Raw genomic sequence first — 27,078 nt, forward strand, 5'->3', positions numbered from 1 at the left:
GAAATCCCAACAATAACATCGCCTATTAATATTATGAATGTGATAAGCAAATACTAAAGAAAAACATTCCCAAACACACTTAATGTAATAATCTGGTGGATAATGTAAAAAAATACTCAACATGATCATAAAAATAAACTAAAAATGAAATATGAGTATGTTGATATAATAATATAAACTTAAACCCAAATAAATTCTGCAATTAATAAACAAAATTAAAACATATATAATATTATAGTAACATTCAGATGATGTGAAACACACATGCATCGATTAACATGATCACAGCGTTAGAGTGACGTTCACATCAATTTTGTTTTAAAAGTTTAAAACAATGAATTAGTTAATTTTAATTTTTTTTGCTACATAAATGAATTGGTCAAATTTGATTGACAAATCATTTAGTATAACGAAAAGAGAGAGAAACTCTGAACCGCACCTAATAAATTGGGCGTTTACAGAAAAAATCTGTGTGTGAACAAAGTTTGTTTAAGCCATAAATCAAACTTGGGACGTTGTGCTTGATATGCAAGCCTACAATTAAACCAAATCAGATTTTAAAGATGTATTGTCCCTTTGACAAATTAAAAAAAAAAATTAAAAAAAAAGATTTCGAAAAAAAGTGGGTCATTTTAAAGTATCATAATAGAAAAAATTATTCCAAAAAAAAATCATTTAACTGAAATACAGACGTTTTTTTGTTCAAAAAATAACTTTGACTTCCAGTCAAAGTTTTCGATCAAAACATGTCCCATAATGGAACGCGCTTGTTTGGCTATTCTGTATGCATACTCATAAAACTTCCTCGCGATCTGTGTGAAAACACATATGCATAATGCATACTCGTGGTTTGAAATCTTTGTTTACTTTAGCTCGTGACGATTTTTCAGACGAAATGTAATCAAACTATTTTTACCTGTTAATTACGTAAACTTGTTGTTTTTGGCTCGAATTTTGGACTTAACGTGAACAACTTTAATATTACTTTGATATAGCCAATTTAAATTTAGAATATTTTGACCTTCATTTTTGTGTGTTCCAAGGGACAATACATCTTTAACATAACATGTGGTCTTATGCCTGCATTTAAAGCAGAAGAGAGTTTTACAAAAATGTCCAGCTTTAAAAAATGTTTTCGTCTTTACACAAAAATGATTAAATACACAATTAGTAATATTACATGCACTAGTTATGCAGGGATATATACAAAAGAAAAAATACATTGTGTGAAAATGTAGGGCTAACCATAAAGAGTAATATATAATATATATATACAAATCAATATAAAAATATAAAAAAAGTTAATGTAATGATTTTCAAATAATACATATTTTAGTCTAATTAACTGTGGTTACCATATACACAGTGGTTTGATGTATAGGGAGTAAAACCAATGCAGATGGGGCTAGCAAGCTATAACATGAAGCTGGTTTTCATAACAAACTATCATTAAAATATTATTAAGGTACCTTTCTTAGCTGGAGGGTGAATAACTTTCCAAGAAGGCAAATAAAAAAGAAATGTAATCAATTTTGACTATAAACATAAATTGCTTGGCATATAATGATGATATATAGAACATATTTAATATTACAAACAAAAACATTTCATTTCCAGATGTGGAATGAATTCAAATTCAATTCAAATTACAGTATTTTATAACTATTGCTGTTACAGAGATATAACAAACAGTTTTTGTTACAGAAAATAATAAAAAGTGGAATACCATGAAGGGCTTCCCAGAAGGTAGTAGATAAAAATCAGGACTAATAAAGGGAAACATATGAATGTAGTGCTCTATAGAATACTACATGTAGATAATATAATGGGCATTTATAGGATATAAAACAAGATTTAATACTTACATGGAGATTCAAACTTCTCATCAAATTCAGCAAGCAGTTTCTCACGAGCAATATCAGCAAGAGGTCCGAACAATACGACAGGACGAACAAATTCGGCTACAAAGAATGAATGTAGTATAGAAGTAGTACATTGAAAATCATTAGATACAAATTTATTGTTGAGCAGCAATTCAATTGGTTTAGTTTATTTTGTATTGAAAGATATTTAAAAAAAAACATTTATTACAGAATTTTAATGAAAAATGTCTTATGTCATTTAAAAAAACTTGTACCAGATTAGGATTATAACCAAAATAGGAATACAGGTATGTCTGCATTATGTGCAATCTGGCTTTATGTTTGTACAAGTAATGAATAAAAATACTTACGATCTTTAAGAACAACTCTTTCATATGGTGGGAATTTAGGTGGTGTTCCGCCTAGGAAAGAAATAGCATTGAATCTTTAAGTGACAAAAAGGGTATTGAAAAATAAAAGAGAATAAAGATTACTTAATAAGATGTAGATGTAATGTTTTTATGTTGAACCAAACGTTTAAGAAGAATAAATGTACTTTTCTGACTCTAAATATGAACTCTCAGTTGTTGGTGCTTACCAAACACAACTTTGTCCCATTCATCTTTGATGAGATTCTTTGTACTTCTGAATGACTTCTGACGTCGCCTGAAGAAACTGCTACGTCCTCCACCGGTAGGCTGTGGTTTCATGTAGTAGTCTGGTGGCTGGGATGAGGCCAGCTGCTCAGCTCTGAAAATAATATTTAATCATTTCAGATGCAATGGTTAATATTTGAGGCAATTGTTATTTAACAAGCTTCATTGCTAATAAGTAAGTTGCTAATAAAAATACATTTTTAGTTACATTTTGTGTAATTTCCTAGATTTTCACTGTAAAAAAAAAGTTGACTTACCGACTGTTGTTAGGAATGATACCGCGGGCCTCCTCACGTTCATCAACTCCAATCTTTAAGGCGTACCACCACCCCACCATACCCTCGTACATCGTATCAATCACACGGAAGATGTTGTTTTTGAAAAAAGTGATCTGTTCTGCACCCTGACTTTCGTAGTTGAAATGTGTGCGTACATAGAAATCATCACCTTTACCAGATTTCATGACGTCATCACACACTGTAACAAAATTAACCAATAAGGCTTATGATCAAAATATGAAAAAGAAAAACAGAGATTCACAACAAATGACAAGGAAATTTGGGTCCTTTGATTTTTATTATTAGTATTACTTTTTATAATCATGACATCATTCGATTGAAAATACAATTTTCATCAAAGGCAGCATAAATGGTTATCCTATAGTTCTAGATTGAAAACTGTTTGGATTTCGTTTGAAAAATGAAAAACAATAAACAATTCTTACTTTTCTTATCATAACGGCACACAAGTCTAATCTCATTTGTAAGACTAAGCAGCAACAGCACAGCATCTTCCTTGGTCATTCCAAGCAGGCTTGTGTCGTTTACCTGCAAAATCTGATCACCTTCATGTACTCCGGCCTTTTCTGCAGCACTGCCAGGCTGCATTGCTGCCACAAAGATGCCTGTCGAGTTGCCTCCTACGAGTTGAAGGCCGATACTCTTTCCTTTGATAAAAGAGACATGTCTTTCCTCTGATCCTGGGGTAACTGCCGGTGGATCATAGCTTGGAGCCGGTGGATCATAGCTTGGAGTCGGTCTAGGTCGGGATGTTGGTGTTTCTTGCTGATAATAATCATTGCCCCCTGGTGGTGGTGGTGTTGACATTACAATACTGAATTAAAGAAACAGGCATACATTAGTACATCTCTTTTAGATCTATTTGATCATAAATATAATAAATGGAGGGTGAGAGTATGTCATAAGTTGAAAAATTGACTGCTCAAGAGTTGGAAATAGAATATGGTTTCAGCAATCGGCCGACCAAACATTGTAAACCAGTTTGAAGCCATGTCCTCTACACTGTCATGCACCAATAAGCCTGCATACCAACATAACATATTCTTACATTATTCATTTCATTGACATTAACTGATTTACAGTGGCCATTTCGAAGAGACTTAGCTCTGTTGGCATCACTTTGCTGTAGGACAGATAACTCTCTAGCACATCTATGATACCTCAATGTGTTTATATAAGGTGTGACAAAAATACTGAAATACACCAGTAAATAAGTTTTGAGTACAAACCTTTCTGGCTGTGGTTTAACGTGAAGTGGAGGTGAAGATTCAGGAGTGACGGGAGGAAGTTCTGAAAGATGACATTCACAGATTTGTTATTACTGTCAATATTATGTACTTTTAAGTAGGCGACTTTATATCAATTAAGTAACTACTTAAATTTAAAGTCTGAGCACTGATATGTTAAAAAACTCAAGTTATTTTCAATTTTAATGAATATTAAAAACATTATTATTGTTCATGTTGTTGAGCACTCGCACATAATGTGTATACCTACTTCAAAACACTAGTAACCTAGTATAGTACAATGATAACAGATAGATGTAGCTGCGCCTAGATGAAGATTGCTCGAGTGAAGACTAAGTTCTACCCAAATTTCCCTTAGCTTTAACACTAAAGTTATTTCTATATTTTCTAGTTTTCAAATTATCTATATGTTTACATTGTGACAAAAACTTAACTTTTGTTTAAAACCGTTCTTTTTAAACAAAGTAAACAGTCGCACTATTACGGAATAATTCAGAGTTAAAAAATAGGAAAAAACAATAAATGAGGCGAACAGTTAAAAGGAGGATAAAGAAACTAGAAACGCAAGCAAATCAGGCAACAAGCAGTTGACATCCAATACAAATAAAATAAAAATTCACAACAATAAATTTGTATTGAATGAGGAATAAATATACGATTTGAATTTTTACACAACAATAATAACATTCATTTTGCCCTATAGTTATTTAGTCATGCTAAGGGGTGTAAATAGTTGTTATAACAAGATAATTTCTTTTTATTGTTCTTTCAATCAGTGTCAAACTGATGGCATTCAACAAGCATGTTTTATCATACGTTTTATATTAACATGGGCGGACGTAATAATATTACCTTTTTATAAGCTTAGACTTCTGTGGAAAACAAATTAATTGACAAATCATATTCACTAATTTTAAAACTACATAAAAATTATACAAACAGTCCTGCTTCAAAAACTTCCACATTTAAGCAGTAAACAAAAAGCACTTTCTTGTATCATTAAATAGCAGTTCAGCTGATGTTGATATTTAAAAAAAAATTAGTTTTAGCTCTCTTCTAAATAAACATTCTTCCACTCATATATATTTAAAAGATGAATATTTAAAAACTTGCTTGAATAAAGACAATCTACTTTACCCAATTAGTATGTGTTTTCAATCGTATTTTAACTTTTACAAATCATTACCTGGGTTTGGTCCATCGTCGGGGGGTAGTCCATTTACTTGGTACTTGGAAGGGGTATCGTCTGGAGGGAGAGGTAAAGTACCTACATACGGGTCAAATGGTTCCTCTGGTTCCTCTGGTTCTTCTGGTCGAAACCCAGGAGGTAGTGGAGTATCAGGACTGAAATTAATTTCATAATACAAAGCACTTGGTTAGTCAAATTATACTAGTTCTTTATAAATAGTGCTTTCAAAATAGTGTGCAACTGTACAACTCGGTAGTGCGTGTTATACCCTAAAATAGGGTACTCATTTGAGTGCCAGGTAACTCTATTTGAAAAATAAAAGTCACTTTCTATTTTTCCTATATACATACTCAACAACTTCTGGATCTGGCTTTGGGGGTGTTATTGGCCGTTCCGGTTCATCTGGTTTCTTCTTCTTCTTTGGCTCTTTTTTGATGTCCAATAATAATGATCCACGTGAATTCTGTATCAATTTTTTGGCATCGGGCAAACTCATGGCTTCAATAGGCATACCATTAATCTGCAATTGCAATGAAAATTACTACATTTAATAATATTTACTTTTCCCAATATGCTTTAGGAAAAATTCTACTAAAGAAACACATGATATAGTGATGAAAGAAAGCAATTATTGTAATTAGATTTAGTAAAGCCCCTTTCACACAGAGCTGTAAGACGGTAATATTGTGGTAATTCGCGAACGCCGGCTCATGTGTGAAAGGGTAAAAACCCCTTAATGCCGGCTTCCGTTTGACCGCCTCTGGACCTTTTGCGGTAATATTACCGTCATGGTCGTAAGCCTGATCTGTGTGAAAGAGTCCACGATATAACGCCTGTTTACGCAGTGAAGCAAGGATAAATTCAGGACATTTTCCTTGATTGAGAAAGACTGTGGCAATTATTTTAGGCCAAATAAATTATTAGATTATATCCATATATATATATTTTTTAGGTTAGTTTGTAAATAATACAATGGAAGAATACGGCCAATAATAATAAAAATATAACAGATGTTGGTTCAAAGATTATTTAACTTGCTGCAACGTACGAAAGCCTACGCCCTAGTTAGCATAGTTCTAGCAGGAACATCCTCTGGTGCACGCGCCTGGTGCTAGCTCATAACAGCTTCTGATAATAAAATTCGCGTCTATTTGTAGGCCTAATTAATAGATTTTGTTTCTGTAGAATGGCCATCACAATCGGGCAGTTATTAGCACGGAGTGGTGTTGGGCAAAAATATAGGTTTTATGCATCGTAAATAAAACCAATAAACTAAACGACGGACACACATTGTACTCCTCTCTTCGAAGATAGAGGCAATTGTGCCAAGCACGAAATAGATTATGATTAAAGTTTATGATTTAGGACAGGGCTGGTCGTCAAAAAATAATAGTGCACCAACCCAATTGAAACTTACCGCAACAATGTTATCGCCAGTTACGAGACCTGCATTTGCTGCACTACCTTCAGGGTTCATATCTTCTATAAACAGTTTGATGGCCAACTTCATGCCAAACCCACCACGGTCTTTATGAAGCTCAACACTTTGCACGTTAGATGCACCTCCTGGACCATCTTGACCTTCTATCATCGGCCGTTTGATGTGCTGTAATAATTAATTTTCAATTATTTATATAAATAAGAGTATTAAGCTTAAAAAATGAAACAATTATTGTTGAGATTGATGTTAGCAATAAATAAAGCTTTGCCAATCATTTGTTTTTTTCATTATCAATGGCATACTGTAAATTTTCCAGGACTTAAAAATCCATGTAGTATTTACTTTCTTAGTTTGTATTTATTTGCAAATTACATCAGTTCATGTAATAATGACTTACCAGTGTGACTGTATTTCCACTGTCCCTGAGGGCCATGATTGCCTCTTCATGTTCTACACCTTCCATACTTTTGTTATTGACAGCTATAACTCTGTCATTCACTCTAAAATCAACAAACCAAGAAATAACCTTTAATATCATTAGCTTAACTTAAAAATCGACTTGAAAGCTTTTGAAATAGTTACCTGATATGCACTCAAGTAACCCTTGCAACCTCAAATTCAAGAAATAAACTATAGGGGTACTGTATATCATCACAAATAATTCACTGATTTTAGCATTTAATACAAAAAAAGCTAACAAATTTCCTTTCCATGTCTTTCAATAATCAGTTCCTGTAAGTATATATTATTTTTTTGATTGAAGGGCAAAAACACTGCCAGCTACTACTCAATCAATAAAGTAATTCACATGCTCCCTGATAAACCCCCATATCTACTTCTGGCTAGACAACTCAATAGATTGGAATTCACATGTTTTTATGAGTGGGTGAGGTAAAATGAACTGCAACTTAAACAATATGGAAAATAGAAAGTATTTGAAGAAACTATCTGACAATACTAATAATACAGAATCATATTGTACCATATTGTTTTTTCACAAGCGTTCTCAATGTACAGTACATAGTATAAAGTACAAATTATGTCAGAGTATGAAAAAACATCTGACAATATTGTACCAATTATATAATTGTTTTGTACTGACCTGACCAGGTGTTCGGCAGGGCCTTTAGCCAACACATCTGAGATGACAATAGCATCTTCTTCTGTCATATAATGTGGATTGTCTTTGCCACCACTAATGGCAATGCCAAATCCCATACCACTCTCCTACAATGAAATGAATATAATAATCTTATCATGATGTTGAAATTAGTATATTCAGTATGGAAAATTATGGTGAGAATAACCTAATTATCTATGCATCTGGGTGGTAATAAGCTTTAGTTTCAGTAATGAAATTGTGATTGATGTCATATAAACAATCTTGATAATATAGAAATGATGACATTGATAAAAACTTGTTTTAAGATGCAAATTCATCCTGTATCATCAGTTTTATCTATATATAACTACAGGTAAACTTACCCTATTAATTTTCACAACCAATGTCTCCCACATGAGTTGAGACTATATAAAAAGAAAAAGAATCACATTTTTAGAATAATTCAATTTACTAAATACAGTAGACAATATAACTTAACGATTAAGGTATTACGTGTACAAATAAATTCAGTCGTGACAAACAAAAAAACAAGATTCACATAGATTTTAATCTAGCTCCACCAAAAACAGTCAGATTCTTAACGATTTTCACATTCCTACTTTGTTTTCATGCATTCTGAAAACCAGATCATGATTCTAAGTGGTAGCAGGTAATTTAAAAAAAGTGGAAGAGTTGATTGTATTTAAGTTTAATGTAAACAGTTTTTTAAAAGTCTGTATTGTACTCATCTGTATATGAATGGTGAAAAGGAAGAAATTACAGATTGAAATTATGAATCTACAACTAACCCAACTTAAGCAAATAATATATACGAAATTTAAGAGTAATGTCAGTTACAGTCAACTCTCCCAATACCCGACACCTTTGGGCTGGCCAAATATATCTGGTTTTCCTGAAAGTCTGGATCGGAATGTGTTTTTAATGGTAAAATTGAATTTGGGACTGTTTGGTATTAAGATAGTTTCCAGTTTTAAAGGAGTCGAGTATAAAATTTGGCCAAAGTCTTTTTATCCAAATTTAGACTAAATTCAGTGGTGGGATTATACTCAAGCATGGGATTATATTTGGGTATCTATACAGTAATATCAGGGAAGAGTGAAATAATCACTCTTTCCTGGTATTAGTTTATTTTTAAAAGTATCTTATTGGTTATAATTCATTTTTATTTCAAAACTCACTGTAAACAATGTGCATCCATGAGGAAGTATATTAATAAGATGTGCATTGATTTGTAATTTGACCCGATGTAACTGAATGCTTTGCAATGTCATATCCAGCTGAGTTTAGTCGCCATGTTGTACAATACATACAAAATCAACTGCACCAAATCATAACGTTTTCAATTATAAATAATCACTCCATAAAACTGTTCATAAAGTTTTGCTTACTACAGAAAATATTTTAGCAACTGTACCATTGAGAAAGATTTGTTTGTGGAGGTGAAGCAATTTATATTTATATATATTTATTATATTTGTGGAAAGATTAAAAATCTTTTAAGGCATATGAACAACATCTTTTTAAAACTTGATACCATTTTATCCACATCCATAATAAGGCTTAGAATCTAACAAGTTTCAAACCTAGATTTTAAATATAAAATGTACCGTACTTACTTTTCTTGAATGAACAATTCCTAATTTTAACATTATTTCCAAATTATATACGTATTGTTAAAATATTATCCTGCCTTTTTATGTTGTCATTTAACGAAACATGTTAACAGCACACTACAGTGCAAACAAGTGTGCAACGATTCCAATTGGTTGCAACCAGCACCCTGGTATAAAATTACAAGAGCGATGCCAATTTTGTAGGCAAGCAAATCCCTTATTCCCCTATGGTATGATTCCTAATTCACTGATGTGGACAATGGAGGCCAATTATGAACATAACAGTGCTATAAAACAGTCACAACAGGCCCCATTGAATTCAGAAAAAAAAATAGTCCCTATTATTATGGGATAGCTGCGTTATGCACAAAAGACTTAAGAGAAACAATGCAATTTGAGGTCTATAATTGAACCTTCAGAAAGAGGGATTAGAAGACTTGGGCTACTGAAATTGTGTAAACCCAGTTAAAGCATACTTTCACTATTGTTCTTAAAACCATTCACAATATGGCTGTAAAAGATTTACTGTTACATAAAGATGACATAGGTCTACTGAAGAATCATAGTCATAGTATCTTTACAACTGTATTTGCCCATTAAAAAGAAGTTAACCGGAACTTGCTTTGAAACGTAATTTCATTATAAATATATACTGTGGATAAAACAGTAAAAATACACAGAAAATTGAATCAACATAGTACAGCTTAGAAATTAAAGTAACCTTTACTAGTAAGAGCATTATAAGGAAACTATAATTGACCCGTCACTTTCATATGATCCATCCTCATAATTACCTTATTATTGTGATTAGATATTAATTATTCTAGAGGCCTCAACCACTTCTTTAAAAAACTTTATGCAGTAAAATACATTTTTTTTGTTTTTTATGCAATCATTGTTTATTGCAGTAAATTAAACTCATGAACTTCTGCAGTAACTGCAGTATAATAAATTAAAAACAGTAACCGCAATTATTGAATGCCTGAATAATAAAAAAGTTTACTGCAGTTTCTCCATTTTTTGCATGAATCTTCCAGAGATTCAGAAGAATTAAATTTGGAATGCCGAATGAATTTTACTTCCTGAATGCATATCTTTGGTATTAGGTCATCATAGAGTTTTTATTCTATTTTTGGACCACTATATTAGCAAGCTTGTTACAATGTTAAAAAGTAACCTTTAGATTTTTTTTTTAATTTGGCATTAATTTAAAAATCCAGAACAAAATAAAATAGGAACTTTACCTTCAATCTCAACATTTACAGTACACATTTTTTTAGTTTTTATGTATTTTGAAATTAGTAAATTGTGTAGAATGTAAATGATTAAATAATGTACTTCAACACTAAAGCCTAAAAGTTGAAAGTGTAAAAAATGTTTGACTTGAAACCACATGGCTATCTTTTATTTTTCCCTATGGAAATCAATTATCCCAAAGTTGAAATAATTTGTACACACAAGAGAAAAGTAGAACACTCTCTACTAATTTTGAACTGAAGTAGTAGAATTAAATAAACAAAGGCTACCATGTTTGCTAACCATAAAAAGAAAATGATAATAAATCACCATCAACATGGCTCCTTTGACCTAAGCATTACAGCAAAATCTATTGGGTATCCAAGTTACTATTTTAAGCTTCAACTTTGGGACAACAGTTGGGAACATTCAAAAAAAAAAAATCATATTATTTACAAAACGCATAAGCCGACGTGTAGTTTTTAAAAAAAGAATTCCAATGTTTTTCTACAGTACCACCTATAGCAATGAAATGGAGGGATGAAGAGTCGTCCATACAGTACTTGTGGTCTAGTGGTAGAGCATCGATCTGCCTAGCAAGCAGAAGTTCAAGTCATAATTGGGACAAATTGTTTAACCCTCACACACTCTCAATATGTTCAGACTCACAGCGTTAAGGTGGCATTATGTAAGCGGCATATATATTTTTTGTCTGAACTAGGCCGCGGATTCACGCGGATTAGTGTTAGGGAGCTGTTACTGTATGCCTTACGTTAGATATCAAACCTAACACCGTGAGTCTGAACATACTCTTAGTTTAATTTGGATCTTACCCGAGATATACTTAAATTATTTCGACTTCCATGTTGTCCCCTTTTCTTACGAAAGAATGAACTCCTCTCCTTGTTAGCTGGCCCACCTCCAGTGGGTCTCCCTCTGCTGAAATTGCTACCACCAGCATGTCTGAAAAGACAAAAAGAAACTTAAATGTATTCATTGTACTGCTGTGGTTAATCAACGGATATTCCCCCTTAATTTTACTGTACAGTACAAATAGTAAATACTATATTATAATTGAAAGGTACCATAGTCATCAGTACAGAGTGCAATGAACCAAACTAGATCTGTTTTGTAGGCCAGAAATAAATGGGATATAAAAGGAGCTATATACTATATTATAATAAACAATTCCGATTTATTGTATAAGGCTAAGAGTAAACATTGTTGTTACATTGTACTGTGTACACATACAGTAATACACCACATATAATAAAATCTGCAATTGTATAAGAGTGCTTTGTAACATTTTTGGGCTAGCCAACAAATCTTATCCTTTTTGGTACCCTGTACATGTGGGTCAGACTTAAATAACCAAAAATAAACTTCAAACTTTATTTGAATCAGGCACTTACCGTACCACTTTTTAAAAAAGTATTTTGAGAGAGCAATTGTAATACCAATATGTTTTGTCTTCAATACTTTTTTTAAAGAATTTTTTTTATAGGAACTACTTTCAAGTGCCTAGATTGTGATAAATTATTTTTCTCATGGGTGCTGGCATAAAGGTCTACTATAAACCTCTACAAAATAATTGACTTAAGTCGATAAATCTTTGCAACAGAATAAATGGTAAACATTGTTTGAACACCTTAAGTAAAGTAGGCAATGGGTCACTTGAACGCCAACAAACATTTCAAAAGCATATCAATTTTCACATGTATGCACAGTGCATCACACTGTTTCTAAGATTTTAAGACAAACAATTTTATAGTAACATTGCGCAAAAATTATTTAATTTAAATGTGCAGATTATGTTATACATGGTGCAATTACGGTATGTAGGAATATTACTGTAATTTCAGTCACTAAAGTGTATTGTACAGTAAGGTAGAAAATGTAGTGAAAAAGACAAGCATTTTCATGAAAAACAAAATGTAAGGAAGTATTTAAACAATTTTGTTTGCCTTTTGTTAATAAGAAAGTTGAATACTGTATGTGAACTCTATTTATATAGTAGTAAATTACCTAAGGCTAAAACTTGTTATTCTACTTTTTATTATTATCAAATGAATTGGATTACAAAACGTAATTATTACAGAACTTGAAAAAAGCTTTTCGGTCCAATTCCTTTTTTCAGCTGAAAAAGGTAAAAAGGGTTTCTATTTTAGAGAATATTCACACTGTACACTGGTACAGTGTACAGTAAATCTAACTGAAACTTACGGATCTGGAAAATGCATGGTTTTTGACTGCTTTTCCTGTATTTCTTTAAGTTGCTTTTGTGCTACAGCGTACAGCCTCAAACTCTCATCACGCTCCTTTAGAGCAATCCTATAACTGAACTGTAATGCCTTACTCTCCCTGCTTGTGTTAGTTTCTGCACTTGGAGTATGTTCTGTTTCTGTGGAGAAAAATAATTGATATTTTAACAGAAACTCAACCTCAATTAGATCAGTTGATCAACAGTGACGAAAAACAGTAAGATACAATGTGGAACTGTGTAGACCATCATATGCCATGTTCTGTTCAGTTGCTTTCATGGGCACAGTATCGCTATTACTTTGATGGGTAGGAACCTTAAACTTATCCCAGGTAATAACTGAATGGGCCCATAGTGGCCATAGTTCACAAATCATAGGTTCAAATCACAGGCAATTTAATTGAAAGAACACACTCACTACTGTAGGTATTAATACCTTAATTTAAATTCTGACATTCATTTTATAAAGACTTATTAATTGAGGATATTAATAACACTGTATCATCCAATCCAAACCTAACTCAACTCCAACTATAAATATGAACCAACAAAATGGGATACAATGGTAATACATTAAAATAAGATTTAGAGGAATAAATATTATTCTCTATCAATCAAAAAGACAATCAGATACACAGTACTGTATTTAAACCAAAAAATGACAATATAGAACGTTATTTATTTATTTAACCTGTTGGAATTATTGCACCTAATAATAAGTAACTTAATAAATATGGTGTTTACTGTAAAAGTGAAAAGCAAATTCCAGAAATCATCCGATTGAAATCCCAATGGAGAAGTTTGAAGACCTTTAAGTCAAAAGAACATAGGAATGACATGTTCAATCAGCTGATCAATATCCCAATTGTCTAATAAAGTAAGTGCACAGTGAATTTAACTTGTGTTAGTATGGCACATAACTTATTTACAAACAATGAAGCATAAATCGTTTTCTACAACATATGCTTTGATTGTTAACCTTTATACAGGCTCACGAACAAAAGGGTAACTGGGGGCATTTGACACAAAACACCATCCTTGGGGTACACAGAATATGGGTAAATGTAATGTCTAATAAATTGCCAGGTACAACAATTCTAGATACTAGAGAACTATTTAATGGCGGAAATCTATTGTCAACCAGTTCTCCACTGTAGAAAGGCATTGTATTCATAATTTCTATAGGAAAGCAACTATTCAATTAGTGGCATCATAGTTTAGTATTCACTATGGTTTCTCTCATTATAATAACAAAGCCTTTTATATTATGGGCTTCCCTTGATTGCTCGATTAGAGTATTACTACAGTATTACCTATTCTTGATTGAAAACATATTGTATTTCTTATATTTACCGTATTAAAAATTTCAATGCTTTTTTTATATTCACAATTATTACATACTATACACTTAATTTTGCAAAATTGTGATATACCTATATATACATATCATCTCATGTTTTGGTACATTAGATAAAAAGATACTAAACCTAAATTATTAGTGTCAGTGTCAGCTATACGTACAAGGCCTCCTTCACAATTTAAAGCAAGAACTTTAAAAATGAGCAAACACCTTGTAATTGTAGTGTGAAAATAACTTTCCTATATCTAGTCTTTCACACCTTGCTTTACACTGGGGATTGTACATGAATACTTTCATTATATCTGTCAAAAACAGAATTCATTATCAATGTTTTGAACTAACTGTATAATTAACTTAATTCAAAGTCATTACAGTATACAGTAGCAAGAACCTCATCAAAACAATGTAAGTATACAGTCAACAATATCACTTTTTTTTTAAACTTATAATCAAAGTGCACTATAAAACTCTAGGCCTACTACCAACCCTTCATGTTTCTGCTTTACTTCTTTCCGGTTTGAATGAAATTTTCTCAAAATTCTCAAAAGCAATTTCAGTCATGATGGGCACAAATTCCTATTATAAACTTGTAGAACAATTTGCAGGTCACATTGTACTATGTAGGTCACAAATTATCTAAATGCCAACAATTTTGTATAACAGTCAGTAACTTATTAAGTGAATTCCATTCCATCCAGGTTTGGTTAATGTATACCACTTAAAAAAAAGCCTGTTTTTTTTTTATTGTTGTTTTTTTTCTGTCAGACTACAGCTTAGCAAAATTTCTTTTCATAAAGCATCATCAATGTTTGTACAGTTACTACCGGCAGGGAATTGCTGGTACCGGTACTCTTTTTTGTCAAAATAGAGATGGAGATAAACCTGCACAAGAACTTGAATGAATTGAATGAAGGAGAATCACTTTAGAATTATATTAGAATCATAAAAAACCTTTAAAAAAAAATCTTCTATTACAGCTTCATTACATTTCAACTACCCAATTGTTGAATAAAAAGTCTACAGTATACAGTAGATATTATTTATTAATTATCTTTAGAATACATAGTAAAAAATGTATGCATGTATTACATTAATTAAATGAACATTACAGAATATACTGTCCTCATTTTTTATGTAATACTGTAAGACTGATTATTCTTTCTTATGGCATATAACATTGTGTCGAGGTTATTACTCTATATTGATTACTTATTATAATATCATCGCTGTCTCGGTTACCACCCACCGTAATTTGCATATTACAATTAACAATAAAACTCAGCTACTATACACTGTTAGGTTATTCAAGTGCATTGTTGTTTACCATAATACTTAAAGCAAATATGGAAAAGCTGGATTCATGAATAACATGCTTAAACGTATTTTAGCAATAAAATATTGGTGTATTGTGTTACGTACCTTTATAACCAAAGAATATATATAGATTTTATATTTTTAAAATATATCTTAGCACAATACAGAATATGCATATTGAATCAAACACCACCCTTCACGTTGTTTTTAACTAGCCAACTGGGCCAGTAAACCAGTTTTTTAATAACCCAAATTCAATTCTGCTGACCATCAATTATTTTAACGTGTACTGTACATATATATAATTTACCTGTTTTGGCCAGTAATCTAACTGGGAGGTTTTACAAGCCTGTCATGGGTTTTACTGCTCAGAGCATAGTACAGTTATTGTACTGTAACTGGAACATTATATAATAACAAAATTTATATAGGATTTGTGAAAATACTGTAACTTTGTTATGTACTTAATAATATTTTCATCTAAATAAAAACCATTGTGTAAAATGTTTTGTGCTGCTTTCGATGAGTAGTCATAACAATTTTATGGACTTTGCTTTTTTACAATAGAGTTTGGCCAACGCAAGGCATAAAATTCAATTCTCACCAATTGGATTGTGACACTCTCTGAGAACATTTAAAACAGATTTAATTATGTTTTTGGTTTGGTAGACAATACAAATTGAAATTCTGTCTTGGTATGGAATGAATGCAGATTATTATTACCAACTAACTTAACATGAAATAGGTGCCAACAGGTACTGATGGAATTAGTGAGACAGTACCTTTACGGACAAGGAATATTCCAAATCTATTGAATATTGATACACCCTGTACCAGGCCTATACTGTAGATATCATTCATTTAATAGTGTTTAATAAATCCATTATGAATATCAAACTATTTTATACAAATTATACAAAAATATTAACCTTACTCTTCACCTCAATATAGGTACTGATGGAATGAGTGGGATAGTACCATTGAATATTGATACACCCTGTACTAGGCCTATAGATATTTGAGCTATCAATGATTATCATCATTAATAGTTGAATAGTAATCTGTTTAATAAATCCATTATGAATATCAAACTATTTTATACAAATTATACAAAAATAGTAACCTTACTCTTCACCTAAATAGGTACTGATGGAATGAGTGGGATAGTACCATTGAATATTGATACACCCTGTACTAGGCCGCCTATAGATATTTGAGCTATCAATGATTATCATCATTAATAGTTGAATAGTAATCTGTTTAATAAATCCATTATGAATATCAAACTGTACAAATTACACAAGATTAGTAACCTTACTCTTCACCTAATTTGCATAATGACCTAGTACTGTACAAGCAGTATCTTCAGGTCATTGAAAACCACAGTTTTATACTGGCATTCAACTGAACCAATGATCACAATATTGTTGTTTCTAGGTCACTGGTCAAACTCATTATGGCAAGGTGAGAAGGAAAAATGTCAATCTCTAGTTTTTCTACAGTATAATAACAATACTACTATAGCCTTCAAATATACCTGTACACAATAACATCCTTTTCTGAACATGTATTTTTGCAGTATGTTGCATCATCGATATGTGCAAAAAAAGTTGAATGCATTTGATTTGTAATTCCTAGCACAAAGTGACTGCACCCTCTAATATTTCGTTTGGATATTTCTACCTTTGAAGAACAAAACATTGATACAGTAATAGAATTTAAAGAATAATCTATCTAATGTATAACTATATTCAAAAACAGCAAATTTATTATGATTTTAACGAAAACTATGGCAACATGAAAGAATTTTTGTCTTTATTAGCCTCATTACTAATATTAAGTTCCCTCGGAACAGCCAGGATAGGATTGAAATTAATATTCCTATGAATATTGCACAAAGAAATCCTATAAATTTGATACCTAGGTAAAAAACTCTGGAATGTGAGTAATCAATTGTTTCAAATTTCCTACAGTGGAATTTGAACTTTATAAAACTGTGTTATTGCATGCTGTAAACACAATTCCACAGAGCTAATTAATGTACAAATAGGATTATATTAAGTAGCTAATTGTGAACAATGCTGAAACAAAATACTGCCTCATTTGAAACCAGGAATCATTACTGATGCCCAGATATAAATACTGTATTATGTAGCCCATAGTTGGTCATACATTTAGGGTAGGTGTTAAGGACGATCCTAATTACTGTACACAATACTTGAGCCATTCTTTTATGGATGGGCTAGAGGTGTGGTGACTCCGCCCCTCCATTCTCTACAGCAATTGCTACTTTACTGAATAACAAAGGCTAAAGTCAATATATTTTTAAGAACATTAAATCAAGGATTTTAATTAATTATTATTTCATATTCAATTGAATATGTCACATGTTTAAACTGTAGCATCTAACCCGGGAGGTGTTTTCACCTCCCTGTTCTAACAGTACATACTGTAGATCATTCTATTCAACCTTAAAGCCTAGTTCTTACTACTGTACTGTACCTGTACCGTATTTATGATTCAATTTAGCATTTGGCCTAATATTTTCAATGAAGAAAATAATGCACAACTTTTAAATACTAGTACAGTACTTCATAAAATGTTAGTACAGTACATCACAAACACAGTTTTATATGGCTAAGTTTTTAAGGCTATGACGATTGGTAACATCATATGGGTACGCAATATTATATTGCAGCTGTACCCTTCTCTCCTAGGGACTTGGTCAATATTTGTTCAGCATTTATAAAACTCAGCAAACACTTGGCTATAGGAACAGTTCTTTCATTTGATATTCAGATATATCTATGTTTTGTTCAGTCTCTTGTGTATGTCCTGTTTTACACAAAAGACTTTTTGTACAGTGTGCTTCCATGTCAGCCATTGTAAGCTTATGCAATACATTTTTATAATATTAAATAAAAATTATTAAAAGTGCTCAATAAAGTTTAACTAGCAATAATTTTGAAGTTTGTATAATTCATTCAAATATTCAAAGATATCTATCCACTGTCTACAGTTTCCAAACAATTTAAATGTTCAGAAATACAAGTGTATGTTGACTGTAAATTAAATTTGAAATTCCTGGCCTGCATGTTCATCAGATAACCAGCATGGTGTCCAAGGTCATCTACAATCACATGTCATGAGGTGGAGATGGAGACAGCTGGCTAGCACTAGGCCTACAGTATGAAATTATCTTCAGTACTCTAAAATTGTCATACTGTAAAATTAACCTTATAGTTACTGTACAGTATAAATATATAGATACAGTAAACCTTTATCAATTTATCAAATGCATGAATATACTATGCAAAGTATATATAAAGAGTAGACTACTGCAGGGACAGTGTTTATCTTCTATATATTGCACAGGTTTGTTAAAGTATTTGTGAAATATTTCAATAAGCAGTGACCCAGAATGTATTACTTCACTGTGACACAACAAGAATTATAAGAACCAACTTGAAATAGTTCTTTAACAATGAAAGGAATGTATGCTTTCTTAAGAAAATAAGTATGACTCAACTACTTACTGTAATAATACAGTATGAGTAAAAAATGATGTAATTCATAGTTTATCTTTTGTATACACATATCAAAACAAATTGGTAGTGGTAGGTGGATGGATGTGAAGGCTGGACTCTTTCCTCCACTGTATGTAGTCATTTCAAATTCAATTAGCCTACAGTATGTTTAACCAATACAGCCAATATTGTTTATACATACATAGCATTAAATGTAACATTTGAATAATTATCCTTGTTTAGATCTTTTTCCTGTATTAAAGAACGTCTACTGTACAGTATAACATACAAAGGTCAGTTTAATTAGATAATGATAAATCATAGGAGTTAAGTAAATAGTACTTTGAACTCCAATCAAGTCAGTTTGTGTACAGTACACTTTTTGGTCCTCTTGCAAATTGATATGCTCTACTAAACCATTATGACACATCCTTGAGGTATGTCAATTTTTCAGGCTGAAATATTTTAATTGAAATTACATCCTGACAAAGAATGAAAAACAACCAATGAAAAAGACAATTTCTAACACATCTGTGGACTATGATTATTAATGTTACGAAATATTGTATGATTTAATATTACTATGGTAAACTTCTATTCAGAGGACACCTCTATTGAGAGGACTCGCTCTGCTAAGCACAAAAAGTGTCTGTCTATTATATAATAGTGAACACTGTATATAATTGAGTTTAAAAAATAAATTATAAAGTATTTTTTATTAGAAACTGATATTTTTTAATGTCATGTCTTATTATTATGTAACATTTTTTGACAGTAAACATACATGTGATCACATTACAGTCATGTTGACGAAAATATGATACGATATGGTCAGTAGAACTTAATCATGGATGGAGCTATAAATTTAATATTTTAATTAATTTTGTTTATAGTTCTGCTTAATGATTTAATCAATTGTACATGTGAATAACATTATGTCACATGGTAAATTAATTATAATTTACAATGTCAGTTACATAGAAGATGGAATTATTTATATAGTATAATATAATTTAATAAATACAATTCTACTACTACAATATATTGAGAGAGATCACAATACAAGGATATGGATACTGGTTTACCAATAAATGTTTGACTAATAGTAATACTGTAGATAGTGGTGGTAGCAGTAGTCAAAACTATACCAGCAGTATATCAATATTAATGGAGTAAGCAACAGGTAAGTATGGTGACTAATGCATATCTACATTCACTATCTTACCAAACATCCTACCCATATAATGATGACACCAGAAAGAACAGCCAACATTTCTGAATATATCATCAACAATACTAGTAAATTTATCTTCAGTTATAATACAATATCTTACCTTATTTCTTAGATTCCAAAAAGGTTGAAATAATTCCTATCATTTATTGAAAAGTAACTGGTATTAACAGCAAACTGCACACGCCTAACGCATTCCAGTGACTAGGTATATCTCACAATTGGACTAAAGAATGCTGGCCAACCACAGCAGTTGTTTTTGCATTATTCTATGAATATTCATGAATGGGGTCATTCCCACACAATACCAAACCACTGAATCAAGAGCTTGGTATTAAAATTTCACAATTATTTATTGTCTACAGAGACTGTACCATTATTAAAAATAGGGGGTTTGCTATATATAAGTGAAATTACCTGTATGTTATCATAGACTAATAATAGAATTTATATAGGTGATCTATACAACTATTCACTACCAATCTAATAAATATAATTGTATCCCAACGCTATTGTAGTATTCGATACAATATCGGTCAACTACTGCAATTTGAATAATTCAATTTTTAATGTATATTGCAGGTATATGTGAACTGTTGTGGCAGCGACTTTTAATTAATTTTTATTTAAACAAAACCTAACCACGAAACCATAGCTCTATGCATATAGCTCTGGCATATAATAGTAGAGAATGAGCAATTGCAAAAATGTTTAATATTGATAATAGATATAAACATAATAGATAGATAAGCCATCTCATTTTGTTGGTTGACCATGGTGGTCAATTGTATTACACAATGTGTGTACATTTACCTAATATTTGTAAACAAAACATAAACAGTACCAAAGTGATAATTTCTATAGTATGTTGAGTCAGATTAATTGTTTGGTTAGATTATTCAACAGTTATTTTCTTCCCACTCAATTACCCTATTCAGAATTAATCACGGTTTTTGGCAATGATCAAGATTTTGGATTATGATGTCATCGATCTCAATAAGTAAAAACCTACACACAAGGCCCACTCTGTTAATAGAAAACAATTCAAAACGACAATAAGCAACTTTAAAAAGATAGCATCAACTTGATTTAAAGCTGGAATTTCTTCAACAAAGAAGTATAGTACTATATCCTAAATTAGTTATACAATTGGGTAATCTGTGGTTACCCTTAAACCTCACATAAACAAACATAGAAGAGGTAGTGTACAGTGTGGACTCTCCCAATATATCAGACTATCTGAAAACCAAACTCACTTCTAAAACCAGAGGTCTGAAGGTGCCAAATTATTTGTTAAAATTAAAAACACATTTTGAATACCAACACTTCTGGAAAATCAGATTAGAAGCTGAAATATAGTACTGTATGTTTTATAATTATGAGCATAAAAAAAAATCTTCTCTTCACTGTAATTTTTTCAAATAATTTAAAAACTAGAGGAAAGGGATTTTTACAGTAGGATACCATTTGAACCAGACAATCCACTGAATAAAGTTTTAATACTCAAAATAGTTCTACAGCTTCGATCTGATGATCAGCCAACATTCCTGACCCATATTATTTAATATAATAAGTATTTTTAAGTATTTATGAAGAAGAATCAGTAAGTAATCATATTGACTAATTCACCAAGAATTTGAGAAGAGGGATCAAACTCGTTTGATAGTAATTTACACAAAATCTGCGGGATTATTCCCTACTGGCATGAATCACATCCTAACAGGAAGCACTCAATAGTTTAATAAGTTCCTGAATTACCTATTTCAAACTACCTGAGAAAATAGAAACTATTGATTTTAAAAAGTACACATATTAATAGTTGAAAATACTAGAATGATATTGTTTGTGTACAGTATTTAAGTATGAATACAAATCATTGCTTAGACTACTGCATAGTATTAAGTTGAATCTGCATTTAATACATTTTTCGTAACCAAACAAAGTGTCCTTTTATTAGGAGTGTCTCCTCAATAGAGGTTGGTTGTATTGTTAAAACCTTTATTTCTTATAGTGTTCCACGTGAAAGTTTCACAATTAGGAGACAGGGATTACTAGATTACTGTAACATATTAAGGATGATTAGAACCAGCCAAAACTCATTAATAATAAACACAAAAGAAGTTTAAAATTAAAAAAAAAGTTGATACAAACTGAAGGTCCTGATTATATAGACACTCTAATGAGAAATAATTCTAGAGATTAGCACTTAACTCAACATCTCAGTATTGTCATATTGTTCATTGTAGTTTTTATTGATTTCTCAATTCAAACAGTATGTTATAAAGAACTGAATTAAGGACCATTCAAATTTATTAGTGCACTAAAAACCAAGGCCGGGCTCGTTCACACACCAATACAACATTGGATATATACATGATTATTTTTACCTTGTATAAGTAATTATTCTTTACCAAAATCCATTTTACTCTCCAGGGTCCTCAAAAATCTTATACGTTGTATTATATTTTTGAAATAAAATAATTTAGGCCATCATGGAATCTGATCAGACCTTACCATACAAGACTAGCAGTAAGTATGAACCTACCCATATGACACACTACGGTCTGTTCAATTTCTTTTAAGAATAAATAAAGAGGACTTTAACACAATACTTACTGTTAGGTATCGTATATTTCGGTGTATAAGTCGCACCTGTGTATAAGACGCACCCCCAACTGAGAGTAAAATATCGGTATTTTTTATATCGTCGATGTATAAGACGCACCTTATATTTCATCAAAACAATGTTTTTTTAAATTGTAATCAATATTATTGTAATAATATATTTTGTTATATCTACAACGGCGTCCTTTATTTAGGTTTTTCCTTACCTAGGCTCGGCCGCGCCCAGCCTCAACAAGTTCTTTTTAACTTGTTATTCATGAGTTTCGCCGCAACATCGAGTGCATGACCGTGTGTGTAACACGCACGTGTGTGGGCTAGCCTCGCTCGATTATTTCGAGAGGGCGCACGTTTTCACGGACAATCGTATTCGATTAGTATCTATGTATCCGAGAAGTGTGTACGCTAGGTCCATGCTATAATCACCTGGAGAATATACTAGTCGAATACCGTACACCATGTGGCCACCAAAAGAAGGGCTTGCCCTTGGGGTACGGCGATCGTGCGTATAACTACTGTATAAATAAATACTATTCCAATCGTACATAAACGTTTACAAATGAAATTTTATCGGAGCGCCATAATGAACAAATCTTTTCATCATATTTAGTATAACATCATGCTAAAATGACTTGAAAACTAGGCAGAAGCAGGTTGCCGTTACGTTAACTTTAGTTACTGTAGCTAGGCCTAGCCTACTCAGGCCTAGCAAACGAGGTGACGATAGCCTAGGCCTAGGCCTATGTACAATCTGTGTGGTGAGGCATTTATGTTCGGTGTATAAGACGCACCCTTAATTTAGAGGTCAAATTTGCGTGTCAAAAGTGCGACTTATACACCGAAATATACGGTAAGACCATAAAATGGCGACTAAGCAAATATCTCCAACAGCAATATAAGTATAATAGTTGTGAGTTCAGTTTATCTACTATTATATATATTGAATTGATGCTTTTCGCCAGTGTTTGTATTAAATCTCTTTGAATTTAAAAATACTCCACATTCTTTGAGCATGCTTCAGTGATTCTCTAAGAAGGATTCTCAACAGTTAGGCTTAGTAAACAAGAATTAGTTAGTCAATCATAATTCTTTTCAAACTGTATACCAAAGACTACAGGCAAAAAAAAACATGGCAGTCAAAAAGTTCAAATGGAGAGAATTTAAATAGTTTGAAATTGTTGTTCAACTGTTTATGACATTCTTAAACTGAAATTAGTATATATTATATGCTTCTTAAAAATATTATGGTACTAGTAATTGATTAGTTAAAATTATTAAGTAAATTCTAATTATGACAACCTCATGCCAACGCAACAAATAGTCGTCTTTGTTTAGTTTCACAGCAAAGTGTCACCTTAACATGGCCGTCTCCGTCCCAAAGGAGGGGTTCTGCTGTAAGCATACACAAAAAAAAGGTTGTATGGTTTTACAGCGGCAAGATTTCAAAATCAATATTATTTACCAACCACTTTTGAATGAACAGTATGTTACTGTAGTGTCTGTGAGACAGAAAGGCAATTGTGTATGGACTTAAAATATTAATAAAATAATAAAAATCTAGCTTATTTATAAAATCAAACTAAATCCAATTCAAATCCAATGAACTAAATGACACACTTTTGAATGGTAACCAACAAAATAACATGAATTCATTTGATTGAGCCACCAAAAATTCTATGAGAATGCAATCAACATTCCCTATTGTTTTTAACAGCAACATAAATTTTGAACCCTTGGGACCTCAAGAAAATGCTCATATTGGAATACTATCCGGTTGTCAGATTGTTTTGTATTGGGAGATTGAATTGACTAGTTGGCATAGAGGTGAGGTAGCTTAAAAAATAAATGTTTAGTCTTTCCCTTCACTATAGAAAGTTATATCATGGTAAATATGTTCACTCATTCACTGTTATATACCATGAAAAATAAACAGCCAAAACAGATAACATCAATACATTAAATTATATAGAAAAACAGCAACAATTTTATACATTCTTTTAAAATTACGAGTTATAGTCTTCAAGTAAATTAGATGTCATCAATCTGACAAATTTGATGTCATACTGTATCACTACCATATTTGGGAATATCACTACCATATTTGGGTTCATCACACTTTTTGTGTCAAACTAGTCTGATATTGTAGACAGAGCTTTACATTACAATATATTTTTAACTTTTCAGTATTTTTCCCCAAAAACCTACTTACTTTACAGTGATTTCGACCAAGTTACAAACTCCTATTTGTTCAATAATCCAACAATCACAGTTGTTATTCCTACCTGCTTAATATTAATATGCAAGTTCAAATATCAAATATTTTAAATGTTGTTATTAGACCACGTGCTGAGTGAAGCAAAAGAATTAAACCCCTGGAAAATGCTGCAGCGCTAATGCACCCCTGGACACACATCAGTGGCCATGTTGAACAAGTGCCATTATAAAAGGACCAATCAGAAAGCTTAAAGAAAAGCATTGAGGTTTGAAATTATGGTAACAATCAGGTGGTTATTGGTTATTGAATTGCAATAATTGATAACAATTAATCGATTATCTTTACAACAGGCCCATCGACATGTTATCTCTGAATTCACAATCGAAAACGTCATTAGAATAACGAGCACACGGAGATGCTTACCAGTATTTCTGCTCGCAATTAATTCTTTCAAAAAGAATGTAGAGAAAGGAATCGGATACATTTCACACTTACTGCTTTAGGGAAAATGAAAATGAAAGGAAAATGTACTCATTCTATGTCTTTGAAATGTTAAAGAAAGCAGAGGACATATCACTGAAACCAAACACTGTCACATGATGTAATGTTATACCAACCATCCCAACATGCGTCCTTCCTCCTCATAATGATATCTATCAGATGCATACATTTGTCCATTCTCATAAATTAAAAGATTTTTACTTTTTTTTTCTGATATTTTTTTTTTTTTTCAAAGATCAAAGTCAAGTCATCATACTACTGATGGGTCCCACAAAAGTCATATTTGATATTGAAATAAAATGGACATATTTATCTTACCACTTGGCAATATCTCCAAAAACATGGCAGACAAAACACAGCAGTAATCCTAAAAGTGAATGCGCAAACAGACAAAACACAGCAGTAATCCTAAAAGTGAATGCGCAAACAGACAAAACACATCAGTAATCCTAAAAGTGAATGCGCAAACAGACAAAACTCAGCAGTAATCCTAAAAGTGAATGCGCAAACAGACAAAACACAGCAGTAATCCTAAAGTGAATGCGCAAACAAATATACATACTTTTTTTTCCTTGTTACAATTACATGCAATATAAATATTTTCTTTGTTATGGTTATGATTTTATGGCAAACTCAACAAACTGTGTAATTATATATCTAAATAAACTTTTGACCCAACAGTAGCTACTAAATTATCTGTTAAAAATAAACCAAATTATCATGCAATGAGATAGAGTAGCAGAAGACTGTACATCACAGTACAAAAACTGCTATCATAAAATGAACGCTTCTCAATAGCAGTTATAGATTTTCTTTTGAATAAAAAACTATTCCTGTTGAATTGATTACATACAATAACCATACCACCGTACATGCAATCCAGGTGAATTTGACAATACAGTATGTCAAAGGTCAAGTCTGACAATTAGTAGTATCACAAATGAATATCAGAATCTTGGAGCGATATCACCAGGGCATTTTCTGTGGCTAGTTGCACTACTAACTGAAATGTTCTCGACTACTGCAAGTACTATGTAACGTCAATCCATGGAAATTTTACCCAATTAATTGCCAGTAAACGGAAGCAGTGATGTGGGTTCGATTGGTCTGCTTTTATTCCGTTTTTTTTTTTCCAAAATGTTTTTGTTTTTAGTTTCAATGTTTATATTGTTCATGTTTTCACGAGCGCCTTGAGCACTTTGTGGATATGTGCACTTATAAATCTTATTATCTTATCTTATCTTTATCTTATATGGAAATTAGCTATGGAAATATACATACGAACTATACAAACATTTTAGGGAGTCTAAATTTATTAGAAACCCCCTCTAAAACAGATAATGGTCAAAATGATGATGTCAACTTATGCAAACCCTGGCTTG

The 27,078-nt window shown here is 31.8% G+C and overlaps 1 protein-coding gene across 5 annotated transcripts in view; it reads right to left on the reverse strand.

Annotated features, from left to right (window-relative positions):
- LOC140040430 (tight junction protein 1-like) overlaps window positions 1-27,078 on the reverse strand; it is a 41,263-nt gene that overhangs the window by 11,543 nt on the left and 2,642 nt on the right. The window contains exons 1-16 of one of the 5 annotated variants that reach the window (XM_072086356.1): window positions 20,462-20,596; window positions 12,890-13,067; window positions 11,500-11,629; window positions 8,180-8,221; window positions 7,797-7,921; window positions 7,092-7,194; window positions 6,671-6,859; window positions 5,604-5,773; window positions 5,251-5,408; window positions 4,047-4,107; window positions 3,243-3,631; window positions 2,776-2,995; window positions 2,461-2,612; window positions 2,234-2,284; window positions 1,866-1,961; window positions 1,470-1,493 (exon numbers count right to left, since the gene is read on the reverse strand). In XM_072086356.1, coding sequence (XP_071942457.1) covers window positions 1,470-1,493; window positions 1,866-1,961; window positions 2,234-2,284; window positions 2,461-2,612; window positions 2,776-2,995; window positions 3,243-3,631; window positions 4,047-4,107; window positions 5,251-5,408; window positions 5,604-5,773; window positions 6,671-6,859; window positions 7,092-7,194; window positions 7,797-7,921; window positions 8,180-8,221; window positions 11,500-11,629; window positions 12,890-12,906 — 1,927 coding nt within the window. In that variant the 5' untranslated portion in view covers window positions 12,907-13,067; window positions 20,462-20,596. Of the gene's footprint in view, window positions 1-1,469; window positions 1,494-1,865; window positions 1,962-2,233; window positions 2,285-2,460; window positions 2,613-2,775; window positions 2,996-3,242; window positions 3,632-4,046; window positions 4,108-5,250; window positions 5,409-5,603; window positions 5,774-6,670; window positions 6,860-7,091; window positions 7,195-7,796; window positions 7,922-8,179; window positions 8,222-9,433; window positions 9,892-11,499; window positions 11,630-12,889; window positions 13,068-20,461; window positions 20,597-27,078 lie in introns of those variants that run through there. The other 4 variants (XM_072086353.1, XM_072086354.1, XM_072086355.1 and 1 more) reach the window with 4 other exon arrangements.

The sequence above is a fragment of the Antedon mediterranea genome, chromosome 2 (genome assembly GCF_964355755.1).
Source record: "Antedon mediterranea chromosome 2, ecAntMedi1.1, whole genome shotgun sequence".
Classification (NCBI taxonomy): domain Eukaryota; kingdom Metazoa; phylum Echinodermata; class Crinoidea; order Comatulida; family Antedonidae; genus Antedon; species Antedon mediterranea.